The following is a 25,965-nucleotide window of genomic DNA, read 5'->3' on the forward strand; positions in this document are numbered from 1 at the left end:
CCTTCCTCCCCGGGGTCTGCTGTGTCTCACCAGACAGTCGAGCTGGGCCATGGGGCTCTTGCTGCCCGGCTGGCTGATGTCCCACACCTTGACGCAGCCCTTGCCTCCGGTGTAGACGTGGCGCGTGGAGGTGCTGATGGTGACGGCGCACACCACCTCTCCGTGGTTCAGGGTGTGGATCTGACGGGCGTGGCGCGGGATGCCCGGGCCCAGCAGGGCGTCGGGGGGGAAGGGCACCGGCTGCATCTGGCCGTCCGCGCTCACATGGAACGAGTAGGCGCTAGAGAGAGGACGGATGGAGGGAACCAGGATTCAGGAAGAAATTAATTATTGATAATTAAGAGATTAGGCAACTAAAAACACAGCCACATGGGTCAAGAAGGTACTGGGAAGGAGATGGAGATGGAAGGATTGCAAGTATAGCAGTCGAAGACTGACAGCACCATAATAGCCTTGGAACTCCAGTGATATTTGTTCAAAATCTGGCAATTACTTGGCCCACAATAGCCATAGGCAGGAATGCATAATGGCAGACTGTATTACAGGGCAGAAAGTCGGCATGCCATTGCTAATGGCCGATCAATACTGTAGCAGTCGGGAGCCAAGGTTGTTTTATGATTTCAAATTAGCACTGAGAGAGAACATCGCTACACCACAATAGGTGATGAAAACTGCACAATGCCCCAAACAAAACCAAGGACAATGTGTGCAAGTATATTGGAGCATTTGTGCATGACACCTGAAATTCTAAATAGTTCTGAAGTCCACGGCTTTCAGGTCTTAGACAGGGTTAATGTACATCGAAAAAGCCCTGGCTATATAAAGACAAAAAGAGGATGGCTAGGGGGGAAAACAATCAAGCGGAGAACATATAAATTCCCAGCTCGCAGATTCACCCAAAGCATTTCTAAGTGTCAGCAACTTCATTCATCTCGTTCTGTTCACGTCACAATGTTAGCCTAGTCAGCTTTGACATTATGTCTCTTTTTACTGTTACCACTGCAGGGCCAAAGGTCTGATTTTCAGTGTAGCCACCCAATATAAAACTGTATACATCAATCACTAATAGTTAACAGGAACCCGAGGAGCCTGGATCTACTGACAAAAATTATACTTTCAAGGTTTTAGCTGGGGGGACAAAATTGTATTGCACAAGAAACTGATTAAAACTGTCTGAGTATTATTATTATTGTGCATTTTATGAAGAGTTTGAGGAGTCAGAGACTCATTCCAAAATGAGATATTACAAACTGAGAAAAGTGACACCTACTGTTACACAGTGACTGATAGTGAAAATTAAAACAAAGTATGGCATTACAATTTGAAGAAGAGTAGGAAACTCAAGTCCCTGGCGGACAAAATAATACAACCTTTATAGACTTTATAAAGATAAAGATATAATGAATATTTGGTGCATTAAAAGATACTTTTCCCATGTTGGGCGTAGAGCAATTTGGGGCAGAACTCCTAAATGACTTTACAATATTGTATAAATTGGCTAGAAACTCACGGCTTGCCACCAGAGGAACCAGGCAGAGAGGAGGACAGGCCCGGGGCCCTGAGGTGAGACCGGGACTCATACGCCACCTGGTGGGGACAACAGTGTGGGAGAATGATTGACAACTGAAGGTGGACTGACTTCAAAAGCATAACGGTATTGCATACAACAATTTTTAGGACAATTTTTGTTAAAAGGGGTGACAAGTTGGACAAAATCTAAATTAATTAGATTTAAACCTTTTTATAAGTTATGATATATAAGATGCATAAAAGATTTAATATTAGACACAATGTGACACTACATTTGCAACAATAATTAAAATAATTCTATTGTATTTCACACCACTGTAAGGTAGTTTTGGGGCAAATTGGTGACCAGAATAGACTAAAAGTGGAGTCTGCAAACTGAAAACTGTACCTGAGGTGTATGGATGCATTAACATCAAAACATGCAGTATGTGACATTTTGAGCACAAAGCCTCTCATCAGCCTGATGACAGGGTGATGACCACACCGCCACAGTGACGGGAGCGCCTTACTCACCATGGGGCTTCGGGAGTAGGCGCTGGCTGCTGCGCTGATCTGTGGGGAGAGGGTGAGAGCCCCTCCGAAACCTCCTGGACTGGCCAGCTCACCGTTAAGTCCTGCGTGGGACACCACCCCAAAATGAGCCGGGTACGAACCGGGGGGCACGGACATGGGACTGCGGAGAGCTGGGGAGGGGTGGTGGAGAGGGAGGGATGAAAGGAAGGAGGGATTGAGGGAGGGAAAACAACAAGAAACACACAAGCACAAACACAGTCACAGAGGGTCAAAGAGGAATGGATAACTTTTTTATTAAACTTATTTTTTCCACAGGAAGAGTCCATATAATCTTCGGCAGCCCCCTGTTACATCCATAAACAGACACAACTTCAAACTGGGAGCCACCCAGCGCAACCACATTGAACATTTCAAATGGAGCAGATGGGGTTGTTGAGGGAGGGGGGAACGCATTTATTCATTATCCCATCTCACATTTTCCCAGTGGTTTGGAAGACCAAAACTGGTGACCTTTTCTGGTTGCAACCTCGTTTTTCTTTAGGTTACCACTGCTCTCACAGAGTTTGGGCTGCAATATTAAACTGATGTGTTTCTGGGTGTGGCCAAAACAGTTTCATATCATTACATTAAAAGGCCACACTAACATGACATTATAAACAAAATGGGGGAAATGAGAGTCAAGAGGATGTGGGTATTAAAGGCAGAGGTAGGTGGAGTGCATAACTCATTAAAGTCATTGCAGTCTATTTAGAAGAGCTATTTGCTCCAGCTAAGTAACATTTGACCTGACATTCAGACTACTTTAAGTGGGTTGGGCTCGAACTGGGCTGACAGTCAAACTAGAGGAGAGTTAATGCAGACAAAGAAGAAAAAGCTTAATAAATGTCAATTGAAAAAAAGAAAAAAAAAAAGGAGGAATGCTCATATTCTGCATGGTCTAACTCCAGGGCAGTGGCTGTTACAGAGGTCAGGTGTCCCTCGTGCTCATAGCCCTCGGTGATAATTACAATTAGCCCCTGGAATTTCTCTTTTGCATTATAAACTGCTGTCTTGAACTTATAGGTCCAATATCAAACATTTTCAGATTTATAGTCTTCTCAAGGCTTAGGTTAGTAGCCAGGAGTGTCTTACCCAGGGGGTCTGCTGCGGACGCTGCTTTGCTGACCAGGCGAAGGCAGGAGGTGCTGGGGCCAGGGGCACCTGGAGCTCCTGGAGCTCCAGGAGTAAGGGCCTCACGGTGGGACGGGGATGGGGTGCCAGACTTAGACAGTGGAGACTGGGACTTATCCATCTGCAGGGAGGTCAAAGTAAGTATAACATGTAACACACACAATGCATGGAAAATGTTTTGGAATGGCACACATAGTACAGGGACAACAGGGCCTCATTTTAGGGCAATGACAATGCATAGAGTAGACCTTAAACTATACCTATCACTTTCCATATATACAAAAACATTTATGCAATGTGCCAGGTAGGAGGTTGAAAAAGCAAGTTCCTATAGCAACATGAAAAAAATACATTAGGCCTATACGTTAAGACAGAGGAAAATTCAGCAGAAACGACAGCACAGTAAAGTAGTTCCCTCAGAAGAGTGGAAGGGCTAATGAAAACACTGGGGATAAATGACCTTTCCATGCGGGTTTTCTGCTAAGGTGCTCGATCTTACCTGTGCAGAGTCCTTGGCCTTCCCAGGGGTGGGGCTGCGGGGGTTTGGGGAGGAGGGGGCCTCTCCAGGGCCTGGGGAACCTGGAAGCTCTTTCCTTAAGGTCGGAGCTCGGTCTAACCCGTTCCCATGAGGGGAGTGAGGGGGGCTGCCAGCAGGGGAGTTAGGCTCCTGAGACACACAGAGAACCAGGGAAATAATTCAAAGATGTGCCCAGAGGATGAAATAGTGGTTGCATCTGTCTTTTCAGGCTCACAAATGTACATATATATGTGCGCTAAAGATTACCTCACAAGCAGCCCTCAAGTCTCTCTCGGCTGTAAATATTACACATTTATTAACTTTTAGACTTTTAAGCCTAATGTGTCTCACTTGGTTGGGGGCAGCGCAAAAACACCCCGGCATTTCCAACAAACTACTTCAAAATCAAACAGTTTTGCCAATACATTGATATCTTTTTCTTTTGATTTTCCACAAAATGAAGTTTGAGTTTCTTTGGGTTGTTTCACTTTGTCTCTTCAGCCATGGTGACTACTCATGCCAAACACTCAGTTCTTCTTCTATTTATTCCAAACAAACCAATGATGGTGCTGCCATAAACATTAAATGTACCGAACAGTTTTTCCCAGGAAAGACCTACTTGACACCTGGTGCGTAAATCACTATTGTGTTATAAATGAATAGGTGATAGAGCAGCATATGGACATGTTTACATATGAACATGTCACAGATTATTACTAAAGGATGCAACATGGTGGCCCCAGCATGTGTTGTGACTTTTAAGAGGGCTTTGAGTTCTGGCTTGCGACATGACTTGAAACAGGAGAGATTGCAGAGAGGCAGTGTCATTGGTGGTGTCGGAGCGGCTGAGCCTGAAGAAAGTGTTGCTGTTACAGTCTGCTTTCATCACTAGAGCCACAGCTTCCACTGTTCCAGCCAGCTCTCCCTCCCCCAGAGCTGTAGAGTGCTGGAGTAAGCACTTCTCACTGGGTCGCTCTGATCAGCACAGACATTTTAGCGCATGCACGCACACATGCACGCACACGCACAAATGAACACGTACTTAACACAGCCACACACGCACATATGCATTTACATGGCATGCATAGCACACATGGATACAAAACTGCACAATCACAGATTTGCACGTAAGCACATAAAATCATACAAACATATGCACGAACACATGCACGCACGCACACACTTGAACACACACACACACACACACACACACACACACACACACACACACAAGCCTATCAGCAGAGAACTTCCCTCCCTTTTTCTGCCATTACCCACATTTGTCACTTTTTTTTTCTCTCCGCTATTGTACCAGATTCCAAATCACACAAGAGACCGGTTCCGCCTTTGTGTGCAATATCAAAATACAGAGGGCTTAGATAAAACATATTTTGGTACACTGCGTGAAGTATTTAAAGAACTAAAATATTCCGGGGGCATAAACGGCTTTGCATATATTAAATGAAGCAGACGGCAGTTATCTAATGAGAGAAAGGAGGTGAAAAGAGAGGGGAGGACAGGGAGGAGGGGTAAGAAAAAGTGGGAAAGGAGAAAGAGGGGAGAGATGGGAGAAACGAATGAAATACTGCAAGAGATCGGAAAGAGAAAAATATAGACAGAAGCAGAAGATGAAAACAGACTAGAGGTAGCGAGTATTTTTGTGTGTGAGAGTTTGTGTCGGTTGAACAGGAGCAGACATGGTTCACAAGGAGAGAACACAAACAGCAGCAGCTGATAATGAGCTTACATAGGAGCTCTTCCTATTTACAAGGAAGCTGCAGCAGGAATAGCTGCACCAGCTATCTACCTACTGACTTGCTTCACAGTTCACAGTTTTGGATGCAAGGTTGGATTTATGCACGGGCTAACCTGAGCTCTAGCCCAGGGCCCCAGGCTCAAAAATTAATCAAAACTTCTGGATAAACATTTACGCTCTGTTTTTGAGGGAAATAATCCAGTTGCTGGACTGGTTGGCACCCCTTTTACAGCTGCACAAAGTGATTTCTGACCACTAGAGGGTGTTGAGAGCTCTTTAAAAAAAAAAAAAAACGAGTCAGTCCTGCTTCCAGGTTCACGGTAGATTGCTTGTACAAAAAAGTTAAGGCAAAAAAATACATTTTGGGATGGAAATGTGGGCTTCATTTCACTTTCACAAGGCTCTTGTTGGATTACTTGGGTTATTTTATCTCTGACCTACTCGAAAATATGGTGAAGCTGCAGACTTTCAGCTACAAGGCAAGCTGCTTTGAATTAACTTTTTCTGTTGACACAGTGCTGATCGCAGCGACAGAGGCACTCGCACGACTGATCTGAAATTTGGATCCGCTTATCTGCAGAATGTGCACATTCAAAGACACTTTGAATGAAGCTGAAGCGGCGAGGGGGTGAGGTGGAGGGCAGAGATTATTCTCAGGCCACTACAGAAATTTAGAAAGCTCAAACCAGGAAATAACAACAGGCTGGCTGTAAACTGTATGGTGGCAAGAAGACCCATAATGGTGACTTTCACACTGCAAGGGGTCATCTTACTGTAAAAAAACAAAAAAAACAAAATGCAAAACATAGCTTTAAACTGAGTTTACATTATATGTCCAAATTCAGAAAACAGTGTCTAACACTAATGAAACTATAGTTTTATTTTGTCACACTCTCCTTACCCACCAAAATGCAAACTACCTGAGACAAAAAATACAACGGAACATCATAAACATCACATAAAGTACAAAGGCTGTTGCATCGTTAAACTCTCGTTTCTTTTTCACAACATAAGCACGTTGGGTTCCAAGCATCGCTGAAATGATAATGTAAAGAAAGAGGTTACATGTTTGGTGTAATTTGTTTTGTTGACCATTCTGATTTTTTGTGTTACTATTTCTAACAAATACAGAGAGAGCAGATTTTGACACTTGACCTAAATGGGAAAGAAAACAGAAAAAATGGCACCATAGGAGAAGACGAGGAGAAGGGTATAAAAGTCTGGACTCTCCTTGGAAAATCATGATGGTTGGCGAGAAATATTATGGACTAGATTCATGTCTTTGCTTTAACAGTAGATAGTTAGACAGACAGGGTTATGGCGAGGCCGGGTCCAGGTTGCGTCAGGTCCATCTCAAGTTATTCCAAGCAGCCGCACTGCTCCTCCTAATGTTGGACTCATGCTTTATTGATGTGTGGGCTGCAGTGCGGTGTCAGAGGGCCTCTCCTGGATCAAGACTGCTAGTAATTTGTGGCTCAGCAAAGCAGTCAAAGATATCTTCTGTGACAGAGATGTACAGCTCGTGTATATGTGGCTGTGCGGTAATGAATGGATTGTTGTGAAGTCAGATATTTTCTACAGTGGAGACAGGTAATTATGTGTTTTGTGCAACGTTGCAAGTGATGTGGACTATTGTTAAGAACTCAGAAGAAAGCAGAAACTTGCAATAGAGACGGGCTGGTACAACATAAATATCACCTCTAATGTTCCTGGCTTCCAATGAGGAGAGAAGAAATACTATTTTCTAATAAAGACGGCAGTGCTGAAGATCAGAGATGTCTGACTTTGTATGAAGACAAAGATTTATTTCCCTGATGGGGAAGTTGTTTACGACCAGATATATTTTCTGTGATATGTATGACTCTTGGATGAGGACAAAACAAATAATGTGTGGGTACAAATGCATGGTTTGTAGAATGGAGTTTGTTCAAAGAATACCCTAAGTTTTAGATAAGAACAAAACAAAACAAAAAAAATACAATTATCCATTTTGCAAATGAAATGAATCATTAGCTGGGTTTATTGTTGGAACTATTCCAGATGCTCAACTGTACACAGTGATTTTTAGCTGCAGAGCCTCCTATCACCTGACATGTTCACTTCCAGTGGAAAAACGGAAAGTAGTGTGTTACTGTCCAAAACGGTAAGTTATTGCTAATCTCCCACACAAATCTGCCAGCAGCAATCACATATCATGTGAGATTACTTACCACTTCGCTTCAGAGGTTCTACAAGTTCTCATTTTCGCACTTTTGAGATTAGTCACAACATAGCATACACTACAGAGTTGGTAACTGTGATTTAAGAACGGCAATAAAGTGAAACTTGAACTTAAACTTGACTTTATGTCCTCATCACTGAATAGGTAAGCTGATGAAAGTTTGGGGCAATCTCCCAAAAGCTTGGTATGTTTCTTTAAGTGCAAAAATCCCAAAGACATTCTATGCAACAGAGATGTGCAACTCACCTCATTGGAGACATCCACCACCAGGTTATCTTCACTCTTGTCTCCATCACTGTCCTGGGGAGCAGAGAGGAAAGAATAAGAGAAAACAAATTATATGTTTTCTGGGCAGGCATTAGGACAGGATAGTCTTTTTTTTTTTTCTCTACTCCCCAATCGCTTGCACACAACCGCACGCACACAGATCAATATATCAATATCACTGGCTGCTTTTTGCTTCCTTCCGTCAGTCGGCCATACAACATCTAACACAGAGATATATGCTCACACACTCAGCCGACATCTCTCTTGCTTCCTCACGCAAACACACACACGCACATGCACACACGCGTTTTTGCTCTTTGCCCACCCGTGGCTCACTTTCTCTTTCCGTCTAGCCATAACACTGCTCTTGTCTCTCTCTCTCTCTCTCTCTCTCTCTCTCTCTCCCTCTCTCCCTCTATTTCTGGGGTGAGAGCGATGGCACTTAGTCACCATGGCAACAGTGCTTTGATGTGATCATGGCCTGATATTCCTATTGACATCAGTGTGGAGTGACATCAGTACCTAATTATACAGAGCCAAAACAGGGCCATGTCTTCAGCCTATTCCTAGAACAAAAATACAGAAACACAGAGGAGGAGGTGGAGAGAGGGGAGTTACAGGAAGGGAAAAATTTTGTGAGAGAGAGACAGAGAGAGAGCATGCGAGATGGATGAAGAGAATCACAAGGGAAAAGGGTGAAAGAGATACAGAAGAAGAGAGAGAAAACAAGAGTGAGAGAGATAGAGGAGGAACGAGATAAGAGACGGAAAGGGGGAACAGACGGAGAAAGAAAAGAGAAAGTCAGAAAGTGATAAAGAGACAGGGAGAGAGAGAGAGAGGAAGAGCGAGACTCAGACAGAGAAAAATGAGGGCTGTAATAGGGCTCGACACAGAGAGAGGCAGGAAAAACATTCAGAAAGTGGAAACTATCTGCGCTTGTTCTCGCTCTAAACTAATGGAAGAAAAGATTCGGACTGTTGCTGCTGATGCCAAACTGATTTAGCTGGAGGCCGTCTCGCACAGACAGACTCCCGGTGTCAATCAATCCTCCAGACTGCAAACACACAGCCATTTAATTCATTACAGCTATCTGCTTTGGCCGTCTCTCCTCTGGCATTATATCCCCTTTGGCTCCCTGCTCTTTCCCATTGGACACGTCCAAATCAAGCACGTCTGTGATTGGCCGGGAACCCTCCACCACTGTTCAGCCGATGATGTCATGGGTGATGTCATACATACACACACAGACACTCAATACTTTTTGGATACACTGTACATATGGTTTTGTGTAAACTTGTCAATGTGTACTTGCTGATCACATATACATGTCCTGTAAATGCTTTCCTCGGTTTCCCACATCCCTCTCGTTGTTACACAGGGCTACAGGCTGACGTTTTTCACCACCGTCCCGAAAAATTATTTAAACTTCCCCAAAGTCAGTGTAAACCGTCCAAAAATTCTCAATGTTGTCCTTTTACTTTGTTAAAGTCATCTATATTGGTTACTTACATACAAACACAAAAAACTCTATGCAACCTAAAAATAAAGAGGTGCGTTATCGCTTTTGGTGTGGATAAAATCTGGATCTCTGTTCCAACTTGGAACCGATCATGGATCCTTGTCCCTGTTTGGTCTTGACTTGGGTAAGATCCAGTTCCCTGGTGTTGGTAGTCATATTGTGTGTGATCTGTGATAGTGCAACAAGCAACATTAGCAGGTAACGTTATTATTGCTGGCATGACTGAGGTAATGATCGCTACTGTGGGATCATATGACGATCGTACTTTTCACAGGTGTCGTGCCTCTGTAACAAAAAGTGCCCATTTTTCCATAATTATGTGTGTTTATTTTCAAGTTTGTTTGTGTACAGAGCCTCCTATCGGACCGTCAGTGATTAGTAACAGTAACAGAGAAGAGACACACAGTCGTAGTCAGCGCCCCTGTAGTGGAAAACTCTGGTCGTAGCTGCTATCAACGTACAGTCCATCTGATTTGTCTTTTTCTAAGTAACAGGCAAATAACAATAATGACAATAAAGTCCCTGAATTCCACTTTTCCCTCGTAAGCATCCCGTGGGATATGTTTGTTTTTTTCCATCCACGGGATGATGGGACACGATTAGTCTCGAGCCCTGATTACATAATGCATAAAACTGATATTTTCATAATGCTTCCAGCAGTAACATTTTTATAATGTGGCATTTACACACACACACACACACACACACACACACACACACACACACACAAGCATATATATTTTTTACTTACACTTTAATTTACAACGCAGAATACAGCGACAGTACTGTAAGTAACAGTGATAAGTAAAATCTGTAATTAACTGTAGGTCCATCCTTGTATCTAACATTGACTTGTGGATTTTATATGTTCATATTACCTCAACTGTTTATATCAGATTTTTATGTTTTTAATCTCTTTTTCCTCTTTCCCTTGTGTCCAATTACTTCTGCTGCTGCAGCGACTTTACAAGGATCACCGCAAGAACACACACATGCAGATACACACACACACATACATACATAGGAGTGGGGTGGGAGGGGCTCCTTGTCATCACAGCGCCTCCTCTTGGCCTCGGCTCCTCCCTGCGAGGAGGAGTAGCCTCCTGACGGGCCCTGACGCTCCTCAGCAGGCTGACTGTCTGTCGATGACACTGACTTACTCTGAGGAGAGAGACACAGGCACAAAGACACAATATTATGAACACACACACACTATCACACCAAAGACATCTGATGAAAGCTTTGTAAAGACATCAAGATGTGCTTTCGACAGACACACACACACACACACACACACACACACACAAACAAACTTGAAAATAAACACACATAATTGTGGGAAAATGGGCACCTTTTGTTACAGACACAGCGTGTTACACACACATGAACACACAAAATCACTCCTAATTATGCCAAAGATAGCAGATGTAAGCACAAATCACAAGAAGAAGCGCGCTGGACAAACACACACACACACACACACACACACACACACACATATGCAGACACAAAATCACTCCTAAGACTGCAGACATAAGCTCATAAAGACATGAAGAAGCGCATTTGACAGTAACACACATGAACATCAACCCACATAAAAACATGAACATACACGCAAACTTCAACACGTTGCGCGCACACACACACACACACACACACACACACACAGAAAGCAGCACACTGTGAAGATGGCAGACGTAAGCACAGGTTAAGACACATAGAAGCACAGAAGCACAGTGGACAGCCTATAAAGCTAATTAGTGCTCTTCCCCTGACACACCAGCCTTCATGTAAAATATGACTCTCATTATTGGCCTATAAAGCTGTGCAGGCATATTTACAATACAGCCTGGCCTGGTGCTCAGCGCTCAGAAAAGCCGATCAAAGCACTGTGTTGTGTTGTGCTGTGTTGTGTTGGGGCAGGAGCCAGAGGTTTCGGTGAGGGCCACTTGTCATTCCCTGTCCCCCTGTGGGGAGGACAAGAACAGTAAGGTTTAACACACCAATGAGTCAGACAGGAAGGAGCCCACGGGGCCGACAGGAAGGAGCGCTCTACGGAGGAGAGGAGAAACCGCACAATGGACCTCAGTGCGGCTCAACAAACTTCTCTCTCTTCTTTCTTCCTCTCCTCCTCCTCCCTCGCCTCTGTTCTCTCGACTTCCTCTCGCTGTCCCTTTCTTCCCCTCCATTTAAAATTCTTTCTGACAAATGCCGATTGATATGTATCTCGCTCTCCCCTGCCTCCCTCCCTCACCCTGCAATGCTTGGCTAGGTTCGGCACAAACCTCAGCTCATGAGAGAAATATTTTCCTGCTGCTTAACAATCAGCATTGTGTTTAGCAATTAAATTATGCTAAGGGTTTCATTGCGGATTGAGAGAGGGAGGGAAAGTAAAGTCTATAGCGGTCTTAAATCATTTTCATTTTGCAATGAAAGCCAAGACAAAGACTCATCGGCTTTTTTTATGACCTTCTCTCCCAATTTTTCTTGTTTTTTTCTTCCCCTTTCTTCTCCGTAGCTTGTTTTTTTTTCTTTCCTTCAATCTCACTTTCCATCTCCCTCTCTCTGCTCTCTCTCTCTTTCTTTGTTATCAACAGTTACACTGATGAAGGCCAGCTGTCCGTTGCAGCCAGTACAGTTGGGAATGTTAACACGGCTTCCATAAAGCACAGCGGTCTGCAGCCACAGAGAAAAGGACTAGCCATAGACTTCCACCGAATTTAAATCATCCAATTTGCATTGCATTAATTCCCCAGACAATTAATGGTGGCTTTTTACTACAGCAATACAAAACAGTCCAAACCCACAAGTTTGGTGAAAAAAAAGTTTGAAACTCCCTCAACCTGTGCAACAACTCTTTGATCTTTTCACTTATTTCAAGGGAGGTATCTTGTATTTCAGCTTTAAACTATGTAACTTCCTACCGAGAAGACTTTAGACAGTGACTATTTTCTCTTGTAAAAAATAAACAAGCATGCTCCCATCCCCAAATGTGCAATGTCAAAATGAGCCAGCACATCCATACAGAGTAAGAGAGAAAGAGAGTGAATGGAGGCTATAATGGAGGCTTGAAAAAAAAAAAAAAAAAACACCCCTCGTAGTAATTAGCAAAAAGCCATCATGCTGGAGGAGTGACAAAGACGGTGAAGTTATCACCCCTTTTTCCTCCAGTAATACTTTTCTTGCTTTGTCAGGAAAGAAGAGGTAGTAACATAAGCTCTTGCTTTTTTTTGTCACTGCTCCAACATGGTGACGCACATCTATAAGGTGATATTTGAGAGTTCAATGTACATTTTCTGTTGTGGAAATGGTAGCACTACAACAATAGAAAACTTATTTGATGTAAAGATGTACACACCAACAACACATGAGGCTACAAACTCATTCATGGACGCACATGAATGACGAAGGCTGATCACAGGTTTCCCTGTTTGCTGTTATGTAATCCTATACTAAAGCATAACTTTAAAAATCTTTCAGGGTAGCTTAGGGTAAATACTTATCAGATGTATCCCAGTGCTCTAATTTGTTCATCTTTAGGGTTTTTCAGAAATGAAAATGTTCACTAATATATCTTTTCAGGCAAAAGTTAGCCATTTTTACATATGCTAAATTACACTATCATGGCTAGTACTGCCCATTAACTTGATTTTTGCTCTGTAATTCTTCTAGATTAACACAACACTCATGGTGGCGGCTGCTTGATCATCCATTCGCTCAAACTATAATTTCCTCTGGATAACTGCAAAGCGCCGGGAGCTCAGGTGTTAGTGTGATGTAGAAAACCTTGAGAAGCTCAAGGTTGATAGCGTTGAGCAGCTATTGTGCTGCCGTCGAGTTGTGCTACTTCTGGCTGTGCTCCAGCAATACAGTCTTTTTTAGAGGCCACTTTACAGTGCTTCTCCATTTCCCTCAGTTTATCACTGTCACACACACACACACACACACACACACACACACACACATATACAGTATATATACACACACACACACACACACACACGCACACACACACACACACACACACATATACAGTATATATACACACACACACATAACACTTGCACTGATATGAACACACACAGGCAAGTGCACACACCTATACACACAGTTGCTTACCCTGCTGGGTGCTCCCTCTGGGATGGGGGAGAGAAAGGGGAGGAGAGAGTATAGAGCAGAGAAGAGAGAGAGTGGGAGAGGAGAGTCAAAGAGAAAGAGGGAAGGGGAGAAAGAGAGAAAGTTTGACGTCAGTCCTGATAATAATAACAACAGTCCCCCAGCCAGCCAAGGTCAGTCTGAACTACGACTGCTCCTCTCTAATAAAGATACAGACCTGCTATTGTGCATGATTCCAGTCGCCCCCCCCTCGCTCTCTCTTTCTCTTTCTCACTCTGTTCCCCGACCAGACAAAGCTCTCTGTCTTCCTCTGTTGCCTCTTTCAACACTCATCTATCTTTTCATTCAGTCTTTCTTCCTCATGTTAGGGACAGACACACACGCACAGCCGCACACATGACTACGTGCGCGCACACACCGCCGCTAAACTCCGAACACGCCAATATATAATGGTACGAGCACATTGATCTCTCTATCTCTCTCCCTTTTTGCTTGGGCTCATTCTTTATTTCTTTCTAGCTCTCGGTTTATTCATGAGCAAGTCTCTCTTGGCCCGGTGCCTGAAAGAGAGAGCAAAGATAAGATATTCTATCGGGGTGAATGGAAGTTCATTGGGAGAAATAGTTCCTCCTGCATTTACACAGTCGCCATGAATACTGTCTGTCCATATTATGATAGCAATCTAAACAAGGGAGTTCAAATCCAGTCCAAAAGGTGAACTTTTTGAACAAATTATATAGAGGATTCAAGACTTTTACATCAATACTTCTGGCCCCAAATATCGCACAGTATTGCCTTATTCAAAGGTGCTTTTTATTTTGTCCGAAATGATCAATTCTTCAGTTTTATGGTTGATGTTGGAGTTCCTCTGCGCAGAAGTAAACACGCTTGGATGCACACACGAACATGCAGGCATAAAAACTGATCTCTTTCTTAAGTGGTTTCAGTGGGAAGATTTTTCCAAGTATCGTCCGGTATTATTCTCATCTAAGACACAGATTTTTTTTTTTTTACTTTTTCCCAGAATGTTTTCTCAAAATGTTCAATGGTCTTGTTGGAACACAGAACAGAAAAACTCAAAACTGCATAGCTACTATCCTACATACATGTATTTCATTCAACCTAACTCCACCTGCAGTGTCTTCAAAGGATATGGCTCCTGAAACAATCTGCCTTAAGATCAAGAACACATACAGTCCAACAGCACATTTAAAGTGATGACATATAGACCTAATTAATTATCATTTTATTTGAATGTAATCTCAATTCTGTGGCTGCCTACTGGATCAGCTCAGATCAAACTTTAAGTACCTCACCATAATAAAGTGTGTCTTCGCATATATTCTCCCCTGCTATGTGACATCATCAAAACTCATTTGAATATTTAGAGGCTTATGGGAGAGTTCACATTTAAACAATACTTTCTACTAATTTTGAATTATTAGTTACTCAGTTACTATAAAGAACAAACATGATTTGTAAAAGATGATTTTTAAAACTTAACATAGTCTTACTTCCTCCTGCTCAAACTGTATTTGGCTGTTCAAAGACCAAGGCACTGTTTTTTATTTTCGGAAAAAAATGACATTTTAGTACAAATTTCAAGGCTACATTTCTACAGCTCCTTACCTCGGAGGTGTTCAGGGTCCAGGTGGTTGCGTTCATCCTTGGAGGCAAGGTGGGCCGAGACCCCAAGGGCCCCGGTCAGCGCCAGGAGGCCTGAACCCCCCGCGCCCAGCGACAGGCCTGACGGGTGGGGTGTCAGAGGGATGCCGGGGGCGTGGTGAGACAGGTGCTGGAGCTGCTGCTGCTGTGGCCACAGGGAAGGGAAGGAGTGGGGACGAACAAGTCAGGGAGAAGGGGAAGAGGTCAGACAAGAGGGTGGGTGATTAGAAAAGAAAGGGAAAAGGAGAGAGAGATAGAAGCCGAGGAGGAGAATATTAAAGAGAGGGTGGGAGTGATGGTGGTGGAGGTCAGGGTGGGGGTCAGGGTTACGAGAAAGGGACATGTGGTTCGGCGAAGGGAAAGGCAAAGAGAGGGGAGTAAAAAGGAGACGTATGAGGAAAATGGGGAGGTAAGTGAGAGACAGAAAGGGGGGAGTTGAGAGAGATGAAAGCCAGTTGGAGAATTCAACAGTGCGAGAGGATAATGAGAGAGTGAAAGATGAAGGGAGATAGGGAGGTTACAGAGATTAGCGGGGGAAGAGCGGAGACAGACGGATGTCAAGGAAGAGAACAAGAGGATGGGACAAGGAGAGCAGAAAGAAATGGGGCGAGATTGAGTCCGAAGAGGAGTAAAAAAAGAAGAGGGGGATAAAAAATTGAAAGAGAGGGATACACAAGAGGTTAGAGAGAGAAAGAAAGAGGCAGAGATGGAGAAACGGGGGAGAGTGAGTGAGATATTGAGACAATGAATGGGATTTATTATGGAGAAAGGCAGGAGAGGGAGAGAAAGATAGAAGCCGAGGGAAAAGAGAAAAAGGGGGGGGGGGGGGTTAAAAGGGGGGAGGATATGTCAGGGAGTAAATGATGGGGAGGAACATGGGGAAATCACAGTGGAAGCAATGGAAAGTGAAGGAAAGATAGATGTGCATGAGGGAGTTAGATGGAGAGAGGGTAAATCAGTGCAGGAAGAAAGAGGAGAGAATGTGTACCTCAAGGAGAGCAAAAGATAAGAGACGGCGAAAAACAAGGGGAAAGGAGAAAGCGAGGATTGGGCCGAAGGGAGAGGAAGGGAAGGATAAAAGATTACAAAAGGGAGGGACGAGAAAATCCGGAAAGAAAAATGTGTCAGACAGAGAAAGGAGAGAGAGAGACAGAAGGAGAATGAGGAAAAAAAGAGGAGGGTGGGAGAGAGGGAGTGGAGAGCAGAGGAGCACAGACAGATAAAGAGAGGCTATTTTCCTGAGGGTAGCATTATGATGTGTTGTGTGTGTTGTTTTGTTGAGCTGCTAGTGTGCTACACACACACACACACACACACACACACACACACACACACACACACACACCTCAGAGACAGCGGTGTTTGTAGTGCTGGGAGGAACAAAAGGCTTTAAGTAGACAGTAATGTGATCAGTGCTCTGACAAGCTCTGGAAAGCCCCTCCACTACAGCATGCAGCCATCACCTAGTGTGTGTGCGTGTGTGTGTGTGTGTGTGTGTGTGCGTGTGTGTATGCGTGCACAACCATATATGCATGTAAATGCTGGTGTGTATATATGTTTACATACGGGTAATGACCATAATATGTTGACTCATGTAGCTCCACCGCTGACTTGTACATTATTCTAGTGAGTGTCTGTGTATTAGCTTTCAACTGCATGCGTCTGTGCGTGTCTGTGTGTGTATGTTGTCATGGCGATGGGAGGTGACTCACCCCGATGATGGCGTTGAGTTCAGCCATAGTGACCTGCTTGGCCCTCTCCACAGCTTGGACCACCTGTTGCTGGTGCTATACAAGCAGGCACACACACACACACACACACACACATATACACACACATACACAAAGACACCACAGATGCATACACAGAATGTAAACCCAGTAAAGCCAGCATTTTATTTGTAACACACTTCATTAAAACAATCTCAATATGCTTTAAGTTAAAATACAAAATATTATAAGATCTTCTATAATATAAAAAGATCATAAAAACAGCTGTAACTGTCATTGCTTTATATGGAGAAAATTCAGGGAAAGGTGTCTAAACCACAGCGATGTGCTGAAACGACCACATACACTGTTTGCACAGGGTGTATAAATACATGTCCCGATTGAACAACCATGCACTCACACACCACAAACACTCACGTACACACACATACACACCCGCACACATACAGAGATGTGCACGCTTGCACGCAAACACAAAGGCGCACCAACTAACCAAAATCTCAGTTCTGTGTGCACAAACTCCCAATGTAATCAGTCACACAAATGCAAACATGCATGTGCGTGCATGTCAGTGTACACACACACACACACACACACACACGCACATACACACACACAGTGTCAATATTGATCAAACTGACAGAACTGTGACCTTCCTGCCTCCAGGGAGGCAAACTCATCAGTGCACACTCTGACACACACACACACACACATACATAACCCCCCCACCCCCACCCCCACCCTCAACCCCAAACACACACACACACACACACACACTCACACACAGGCAAACGTAAGTGTTTTCACAGACTTGCACTTCGGTCTGCACACTTGTGTATGTACAACCAGCACATACCCACATATACACAAATACACAAAAAGCTAATGCACTAAAGTTGCGCTCTCACTCATTCAGAGACAATGAGAGAACTTATTTTATGAAGTATTTCCAAGTTTCCATTCAATAATTTGCTCCTTTTACTCATTTAGCCTCTATTTAGCAGTCACAGATTGAATTACCTATTGGAGTGGTTGCAAGTATTTTTCTGAGAATGATTGATCTTGTCTGGCACAGTGAAACCCTCTGGATTGTTCCCAAACTTAAAACAAGCAGGCCTCCCATATTGTACCCTTGGCAGACTAAAGCAAAACGGAAACATTTGTAATGAATAATCAAGACAGGACCTAATGTCTGAACTCGAGCGTTTGTACATGTGTTTCAGTAACCAAGCCACCAATATCTACTTTACAGATGAGGTGGTGTTTTCTAGGTAATTATACAAAAGATACACAGATAGATAGATAGACAGGTAGATAGACAGACAGAGTTGACTCACTCACGTGTCTGTTAGACACGATGGTACTGTGTGTGCACGAGAAGGAGCTCATTCCCTCATTTTGATTAGTTTGAGTGCACAACATACAAATCACTCTTTCATTCTGGTTAATTGTAACCTCACTTTTATTATTATGAGCGCACAACTGCATAATTCATGCAAACAAATTAATTAGCACGCGCCCACAATAGGGGCTTATGCTTGATTTAGCTTATCCAGCAAGTTTCAAACTCATTTCACCCACTTGCCATAAGTGGTTGAATTTACTTGATTGCACTGATTCATTTAGTTTAATTAGCCTGATAGCCAGTTAAATAGGCTGATATTGAGTTAATTTAATATATATGTAGAATGAATGATAAGCTATCAATAAATTTGCTTTTACTTTAGGTTACAAACAGAAGATGACTTATCCATGTGTTGTCTGCTGACTGACTGCAATTGTTGGCTGTTAAAGACTTTATGAAGGATTTGTATCAGTCAGCATGTGTCGGAGAAGCCCCATACATTCTTACTTGTAATGTATGCATATTTTAAATGTTTGCGCACACGTTTTTTTTTTTTTTTTTTTACAAATACTTGCAATATAAAATGTACACACATTATAGCATGTGGTGCACAAGTAAATATTTTGTTACTTCTTTTCCCTGTGGGCTCCAGACTTCCCATTTGACTTTGTGTTAATATATTTGATATACTTATTTATTTACTATTCCGGACTCAAAGAAAATGCAGTGTGGGCCTACTGTGTGAAAAGAAGAGTCTGTTGATTGCATATGTATGATAGTGTGTGTGTGTGTGTGTGTGTGTGTGTACTGTGTGAGTGTTATTGAGCGTGGCTATGATGAGGCATACCTCCTGAGAGAGGAAGGGGATGATCTGAGCGCAGATGGCACTGAGACGCTTGACAATCTCCGCCTGTAACACACACACACACACACACACAGAGGGAGAGAGAGAGAGAGGGAGAGAGAGATAACATATGATAATCAATCATACCGTAACATAATAAGTATACAATCAAAATAGAGCAAATTACACACCTTTAAAGCTTTACTGTACATTAAATCTTTTTTGCACTGAAACAAATTTAAAGTGAGAGAGGTCTGTTAGTGATAAAGCTAGACTGAGATTGAGAGGAAAAAAATGCATAGTGTGTGTGTGTGTGTGTGTGTGTGTGTGTGCTGGGGGGTTGGGGAGTAGACAGAGAAGGAAGAGCAGGATAAGAGGAAGGAGGAGAATGGAGGCACCATTTGGGCTCCAGTAATCATCTGGTCTTTTAGCGCCATCACACTTTCATTTAGCTCGGCCTCGCACTCTTACGCACTCACCTTCTTTCTCCCTCTCTCACACATTTACATTCTCAAACAAACACACACACACAAACACACACACGCACACACACACACAAACAGAAGGGCACAAATATGTATCTCACTCTCACATTCTATTCAGTGTCATTACATTTGTCTGTTACTTTGAACTCGTAGAATAAAACACAAGAAATGTTCTTTCTTTCTCTGAGGATGGTGTGAACCTAGCTCTTATTCTGCTAACCCCCCACCACCCCACTTCTGCACACACACACACACACACACACACACACACACACACACAAACTGTATGTACATTTACATAGGTGCAAAAGCACACACACGTGCAGCAAGCTTAGGAAGCATCCATGGAATACAGCTGCACATAGACACACAATGCAAGCAGACAAGCACATGTATTAAAAAAAAACACAGCACACACACACACACACACACACACACACACACACACACACACACACACACACAGAGAGAACCTCTGCAGTGTGTCTAATTCTATCTGTCTGAGTGCCCTCAGCCTCATTTTGTTCTCTTCTTCACTCAGCCGTTCTCTCTTTTTCTACAACAGCTCTCACACCGAGCCATTATTACCCTATTCATCCTCTTCCTCCCATCCCTCTCTCTCTCTCTCTCTCTCTCTCTTACATCTCTATCTCTCCTCCCTCACTTTGTCTCATTTTGTCTCCTCTTTATAGTTTGCTCTCTTGTTCCCTATACTCATCGGTTTCCTTCCCTTTACAGCCTTTCTTCCTCTCTCTCTAAGTCTCCCTCTTCTCTGTTTTTCTCGGGTTACTTTTCTGCCACACATTATTGCTGCTCGCATTTTTCCTGTCACTCTTCCCTTGACTTCTCTCTCTCTCTCTCTTTCTGTCTCTCTGTGCATCCCTCCATCCACGCTAACACATGTTTCTGGCACATGAAGATGCTGGAGAGGGAGAGAGAGAGGGAGAGAGAGAGATGGGGGGCAGTACAATGGGGCTGTGCACACCTATCATACAAAGGCTCCTCTCTCTCTCCCTCTCACACACACATACACACACACACACACACATATACACACATACAATCAGCCAGCCTGTCAGTGGCAGCCAGTCTCATCTCAGCTCCAGACTTTATAAACCAGCTATCACCAGACACACGGCTGTGTTTCAAGGACAGACACAGGCTCATCACATCATACACGTGTTAATGTATGCAAACGTGTGTGTGGGTGTTTGTGTATGTGTGGTTGTGGCTAAGCACCTGAGTGTATTTAGAGCAAAGTGTGTGTATCAGTGCTGACTAAAGAGAGAGAAGTGAGACAGAGTGAAAGGAACAGAGAAGGAGGAAGAGAGAGAGGTGATTACATTCAGGAATAAATTCATGTGACTGTTTTGTATCGTCACTAAGAAGCTTTTTTTTTGCCAGTAGTGCAATTAGCTCTGAAAGACTGACTATTTCAATAATACTATCTGATTGACCTATGGCTATAACTTAATTTCACGTTGCATTTAATTGATTTCAATCCTCCTTTATTCTGTTGTTTTAGACTTTAACCTGTTCGGAACAACTCTCCTCTACTCTAAATAGATTTTGGGAATATGATAAGGCAAAGGGAAGTCAAAACCCAAGTTCTTTTTAAATTATTTATACACATTATTTATCCTTTATTATTTACCCTCAGCATCTCTGAAAATTATCATGTCTGCCAAGCCCACAAATGTGTTGGTCACCACGTAGCCACTAACTGAAAACAATGTATAATCCAGGAATAAAGAACAATTGCCTTCTTTCATAGCTTGATGACAATCAATTTTGAAGTTTGTCCATCATGGTATGAAAGGGTTTCAGAAAATCATGAGGCTGACGAATCTCTCAACCTCTCCAGGTGTATGCATTCCTTCAGTTTAAGGGAAAGATTTGAAAATTGCCCAAACTGGAGTAGTAGTAGCAAAGCTGGTCATATCTCTGCAGAAAAGGCTATGGACCTCCATGCAGACACTCACTCTCGGCACGGCAATGTTGCCAAAGTCTCCAGAATAACAGCGAGACACATCAAAGGTACTAACAGACTCACAGTGGCTCTTTGTACCAGTCAGCTCAGACAGACTAATAAATCAGTTTCCTCATTTGAATTTGCCTGTGCTTCACTTCTGGGAATCAGGCACGGCCGTCTTATCTATCAAAAGACGTTTAATCAGTATTTAATCAGTACAACCTTTGCCCAACCCTGATAAAAAAATATAAAAAAAATTGAAAATCACAGATATGTTTGTCTTACTTCAATGGCAAACTGTGAAAGAGCTCAACACAGAGGAAAGGTCAGGGCAGGTCATGGCAACAGGAAACATTCACTATTTGAGGAAGAACTGATCGCTAACCTAATGTTCTAAGAGTCTGATCAGGACATTTTGAACGAAACTGTAGACTGAAATGTCTGTTAATTGTCTCCTCAGAGCACAAAAACAACACCACAACAGAGCAAAGAAGAGGAGCACAGTGTTCAGTCTTCCTTGGTCTCAGTTAGGATTTAAGGCTGGGGGAGCAGTTTTCATTTTCTGTTTCATAATGTTGGCGAAGCCTTTTGAGACCTTAACTGTAAGCACTACACAAATAAATGTGACTTGACTTTACAGAACAGAACAGAACAGAACAGTGCAGATTAGATTGTAATATAATGAAATACAGTAGAACTGAGCAGAAGAAAATTGAACATGATAGGAAAGAGCAGAACAGAACAAACAGAACAAAGTGTAACAGAACAGAACGGATTACAACAGAACAGGTTAAAATACAAAAAGACAGAATAGAAGAGATTTGAAAAGAGCTGGGACAAACTGCTGAGCAAACTGTTACCGACTTGCCTAAGTATTTCTGGCTTTCATGATTAAATCTATCCGTCCATTGGAAAACTGCTTCACGGACACAGACTAAACAGTCTGAGTGAAAAATGCTTTCAGTGGAAATTTCTATTGGGAGTTCTATTCTATGCTAAAAGTAAAGGAGTTTTAATCTACGAAAGCAAGGTGTGATAACCTTTGCCTTAACATCGATTCAGTTGAATTCAATTTACAATTCACTAGCTGTCAGTTCAATTCAAGAATGTTTTTTCGTTTTTTGGAATGACATGAGTGAGTCAATGATTTGACTCAGTACTTCTCACCAAAACTTTACATCTGTTAATAAACACTTTTAATCATGTAAGACTGTCCTTTAACTTCTGAAATGTTAACAACAGCAAACAACAGAATGACTTAGCATTATCCAAAATGTCATTATCCAAATGACCAAAAAAACTGCAATATAGATAGGATTCTGTTGGATCAAAATGGATAATTTTTTTTATTAATCACGAATCACTCAATTCAATGCATTTCATTTTCAGTTCAGGACAAAGTCAGCAATTCATTTCATTTCTTTTAGGAGACTGATAGTTAAATTCTTTTACAGTCAATACATTCGTGCAATGAATGAATCATTCCACCCTTTATGGAAGCAGACAATACTGTACGGCTGCACAATAATGGCTAAATAGATAACCTTGATTATTTTCCAAAATATTGAATTATTCATTGCAAATGCTCTGTTTCAAAACTAAAATTATTTTACTGCACCTTTTGCACATTACACCAACATCTGGACTGCTTGTAACAATCCTTAAAATGTTTTCAATATTTCAGATTTGGCAACGGTCCACAATCGTTAACCTAACTGTGAAAAATAAAATGGTGGTATTTAATTGTACATGCTACATTAATTACACTAGGCTATCCCATCGCTCCATGCAGTAATGTATTGTTGGAGAGACATCTGGAGCAAAGCAGCATCCAACCAGTTCTGCTTCCTGGCCAACAGGGGCTATGGTTGAGCGAATGAAACTGCCCATTCAACCGACGGGTTGCAGAACAGAATAGCGGCGAATTGAGCTGGGCTGGGCCGGGCTGGGCCGGGCCGGGCCGAGCCAGGCCAGGTGTCAGAAACAACACGGCACAGTCTCGCTCCACAGCACTGCCAAAGCCCAGACATCAGGGAGCTCTGGCAAAGACTGGCCGGATGGAGGGATGAATGGATGGAGGGATGAACGGATGGATAGATACAAAGGAAGAGAGGGGGTTGGTCAATAAACACCTGAGGGCAGATATGCTGCCAACTGGCATGAAGAGGGAGAGAGACAGAGAGAGAGAGAGAGAGAAAATGAGACAGAGAGAAAAAGGCTCTAAGTAGGAGGGAGACGGTGTGTAGGTGAGAGAGAAAAAGACAGTGAGAGAAAGAAAGACTGAGTATTCCAGTAGTAGGGTTTCATTTGGACAAGAGTGAAAGCATTCCCCAAAATGCTCTTCAAAATAAAGACAAATGGATGGAGGAAGGGAGGGAGGGAGGGAGGGAGGAAGGACAGAGGAAAGGAGGGAGGCAAAGGAGGAGGAATGAATTGCAGGACAAGGACAGCCTGTTCCGGAGGCTGTGAAGCATATTAGCCTGTCAGTGCATGAGGGACACGCGCACACACACACACACACACACACACACACACACACACACACACACACACACACACACACACACACACACACACACACACACACAGCCAGCTTGTTCAGACTTGTCATCTCGTCAGATCATTGACAGGATGATTATCACAACCAACAAAACATTAATATGATCAGTGTGCCTTGTTGCTGCATAATGATAAAATCTGCTATATGTGATAAATGCAACACACACACACACACACACACACACACACACACACACACACACACACACACACACACACACACACACACACACAATCTAATTATATATGATGCACACATGATCTATATTCACTGAGTGTCTGGGACAGTTAAGTCAAGTCATATCTATTTATAGAGTGTGTTAAACAAAAAGTGTGGTGGTTTAAAAAAGTGCTTTACAGAGGAAACAGAGAACACAAATAAAGATAAAAATATAAGTTTAATAAAAACAAGAGACAGAACATCACAGACTCCCAAGAAATGAGGACAGCACTTGTGTGTGTGTGTGTGTGTGTGTGTGTGTGTGCCAAAACATACACGTGTAAATGGATTTGAGAGCACCGGGTAATACGAGGACAGACAACAGAAGAAGCAAGTGAATGACAGACTGCAGGGAGGGAATGAAGTGGCTGAGATGGTCGGAGCTAGAGTCAGCTGTGCAACGTGCTGACGGTACAATATAAGTGTACATACTGAGAAAAATCTACACAACAACAACAACTCAATAGTGACCATGAAGTCACAATTGGTTCTTCGTCTCTTTCCCGATGGTCAATTGTGGGGGACATAAAACAGTTATTAGCAATGTGCCTTGCACTTCAGGACCCAATTTGCTGTTTTGTGGACTATTTTTCTCATTCCTACAGATACCTGGACAAATGATGGCATTATGTCATGTCAAGATAGCTTATTCGCAGCACAGCTACAATGCAGTTCGATAGCACTAAAACATGACAAAGGTCTAAGTCAGGCTGTGGTTTCTCCCTTAGAAATGGAGCAAGGACTTCTTCATTGACTCACTATTTTCAATGGGTATTCAACAATCATAAAAGGGAGATCCACTGTAGAACAGTCACAGATACCAGATTCTCCGGTGACAGTTGTCTCAATTGCCCATAATTCAATGCAACATTATGGCATGCTGAATTTTGCGTAAGGAGCGCAATATTCTCAACCAGATAAACTCCCTCCTGCTCCTACTGTGCAGTTACTATCACTATCCCCACTGCTCTTCTGTCCTACATATTTAACCAACAGCTAAAATACAACAAGTTCATGCTTGTTCTTGGGGGATTGTTCAAAGGCATTCTGGGAAATATGAGAAATCCCTAACTGAAGAAGCAGTAGATGAGGCAGGTTGAGATAGTGGGTAGACCAAAAAAGTAAATTACCTTTCATCGCACATACCTCCTGGCATGCACTGAACAATAACAATTACTTGTGCGGTATGTGGTAGTGTATCAACGGGTGGAAGTTTCCTTTAAATACTGAGTGACTGATTCCCTGACAAAGGCAGGAGGCTTGTTTGCAAGGGACGGGGGCCTGCAGAAGAAGGTTATGCCCCCCCAGTGGGTTTCTTTAAAATGCTTGGAATGACAAGGAGTCCTGCTTTGTATAAGTGCAGAGTACTGGCAGGCTTGTAAGAGGCACATAAATCACCGATATATTGAGGCCTATAAAATGCATCCCTTGGAGAGGAGGGATGCGGACAACTTGGGATAGAAGGATGAAGGGACGGAAACAAGCTCTTTTTTCGTTGTACATTTTATGCACATGACACTAAAGTGAACTCGAACT

At 42.8% G+C, this 25,965-nt stretch overlaps 1 protein-coding gene across 3 annotated transcripts in view; it reads right to left on the reverse strand.

Moving 5' to 3' along the window:
• tle2b (TLE family member 2, transcriptional corepressor b) overlaps window positions 1-25,965 on the reverse strand; it is an 86,420-nt gene that overhangs the window by 8,284 nt on the left and 52,171 nt on the right. For 2 of the 3 annotated variants that reach the window (XM_030049329.1, XM_030049328.1), the window contains 11 exons: window positions 19,197-19,259; window positions 16,987-17,061; window positions 15,239-15,419; window positions 13,613-13,629; window positions 10,514-10,654; window positions 7,954-8,007; window positions 3,713-3,880; window positions 3,175-3,334; window positions 2,044-2,213; window positions 1,511-1,587; window positions 31-280 (listed from right to left, as the gene is read on the reverse strand). In XM_030049329.1, coding sequence (XP_029905189.1) covers window positions 31-280; window positions 1,511-1,587; window positions 2,044-2,213; window positions 3,175-3,334; window positions 3,713-3,880; window positions 7,954-8,007; window positions 10,514-10,654; window positions 13,613-13,629; window positions 15,239-15,419; window positions 16,987-17,061; window positions 19,197-19,259 — 1,356 coding nt within the window. The remainder of the gene's footprint in view (window positions 1-30; window positions 281-1,510; window positions 1,588-2,043; window positions 2,214-3,174; window positions 3,335-3,712; window positions 3,881-7,953; window positions 8,008-10,513; window positions 10,655-13,612; window positions 13,630-15,238; window positions 15,420-16,986; window positions 17,062-19,196; window positions 19,260-25,965) is intronic. The other variant, XM_030049330.1, reaches the window with a different exon arrangement.

Source organism: Myripristis murdjan, chromosome 4 (genome assembly GCF_902150065.1).
Source record: "Myripristis murdjan chromosome 4, fMyrMur1.1, whole genome shotgun sequence".
Lineage (NCBI taxonomy): Eukaryota > Metazoa > Chordata > Actinopteri > Holocentriformes > Holocentridae > Myripristis > Myripristis murdjan.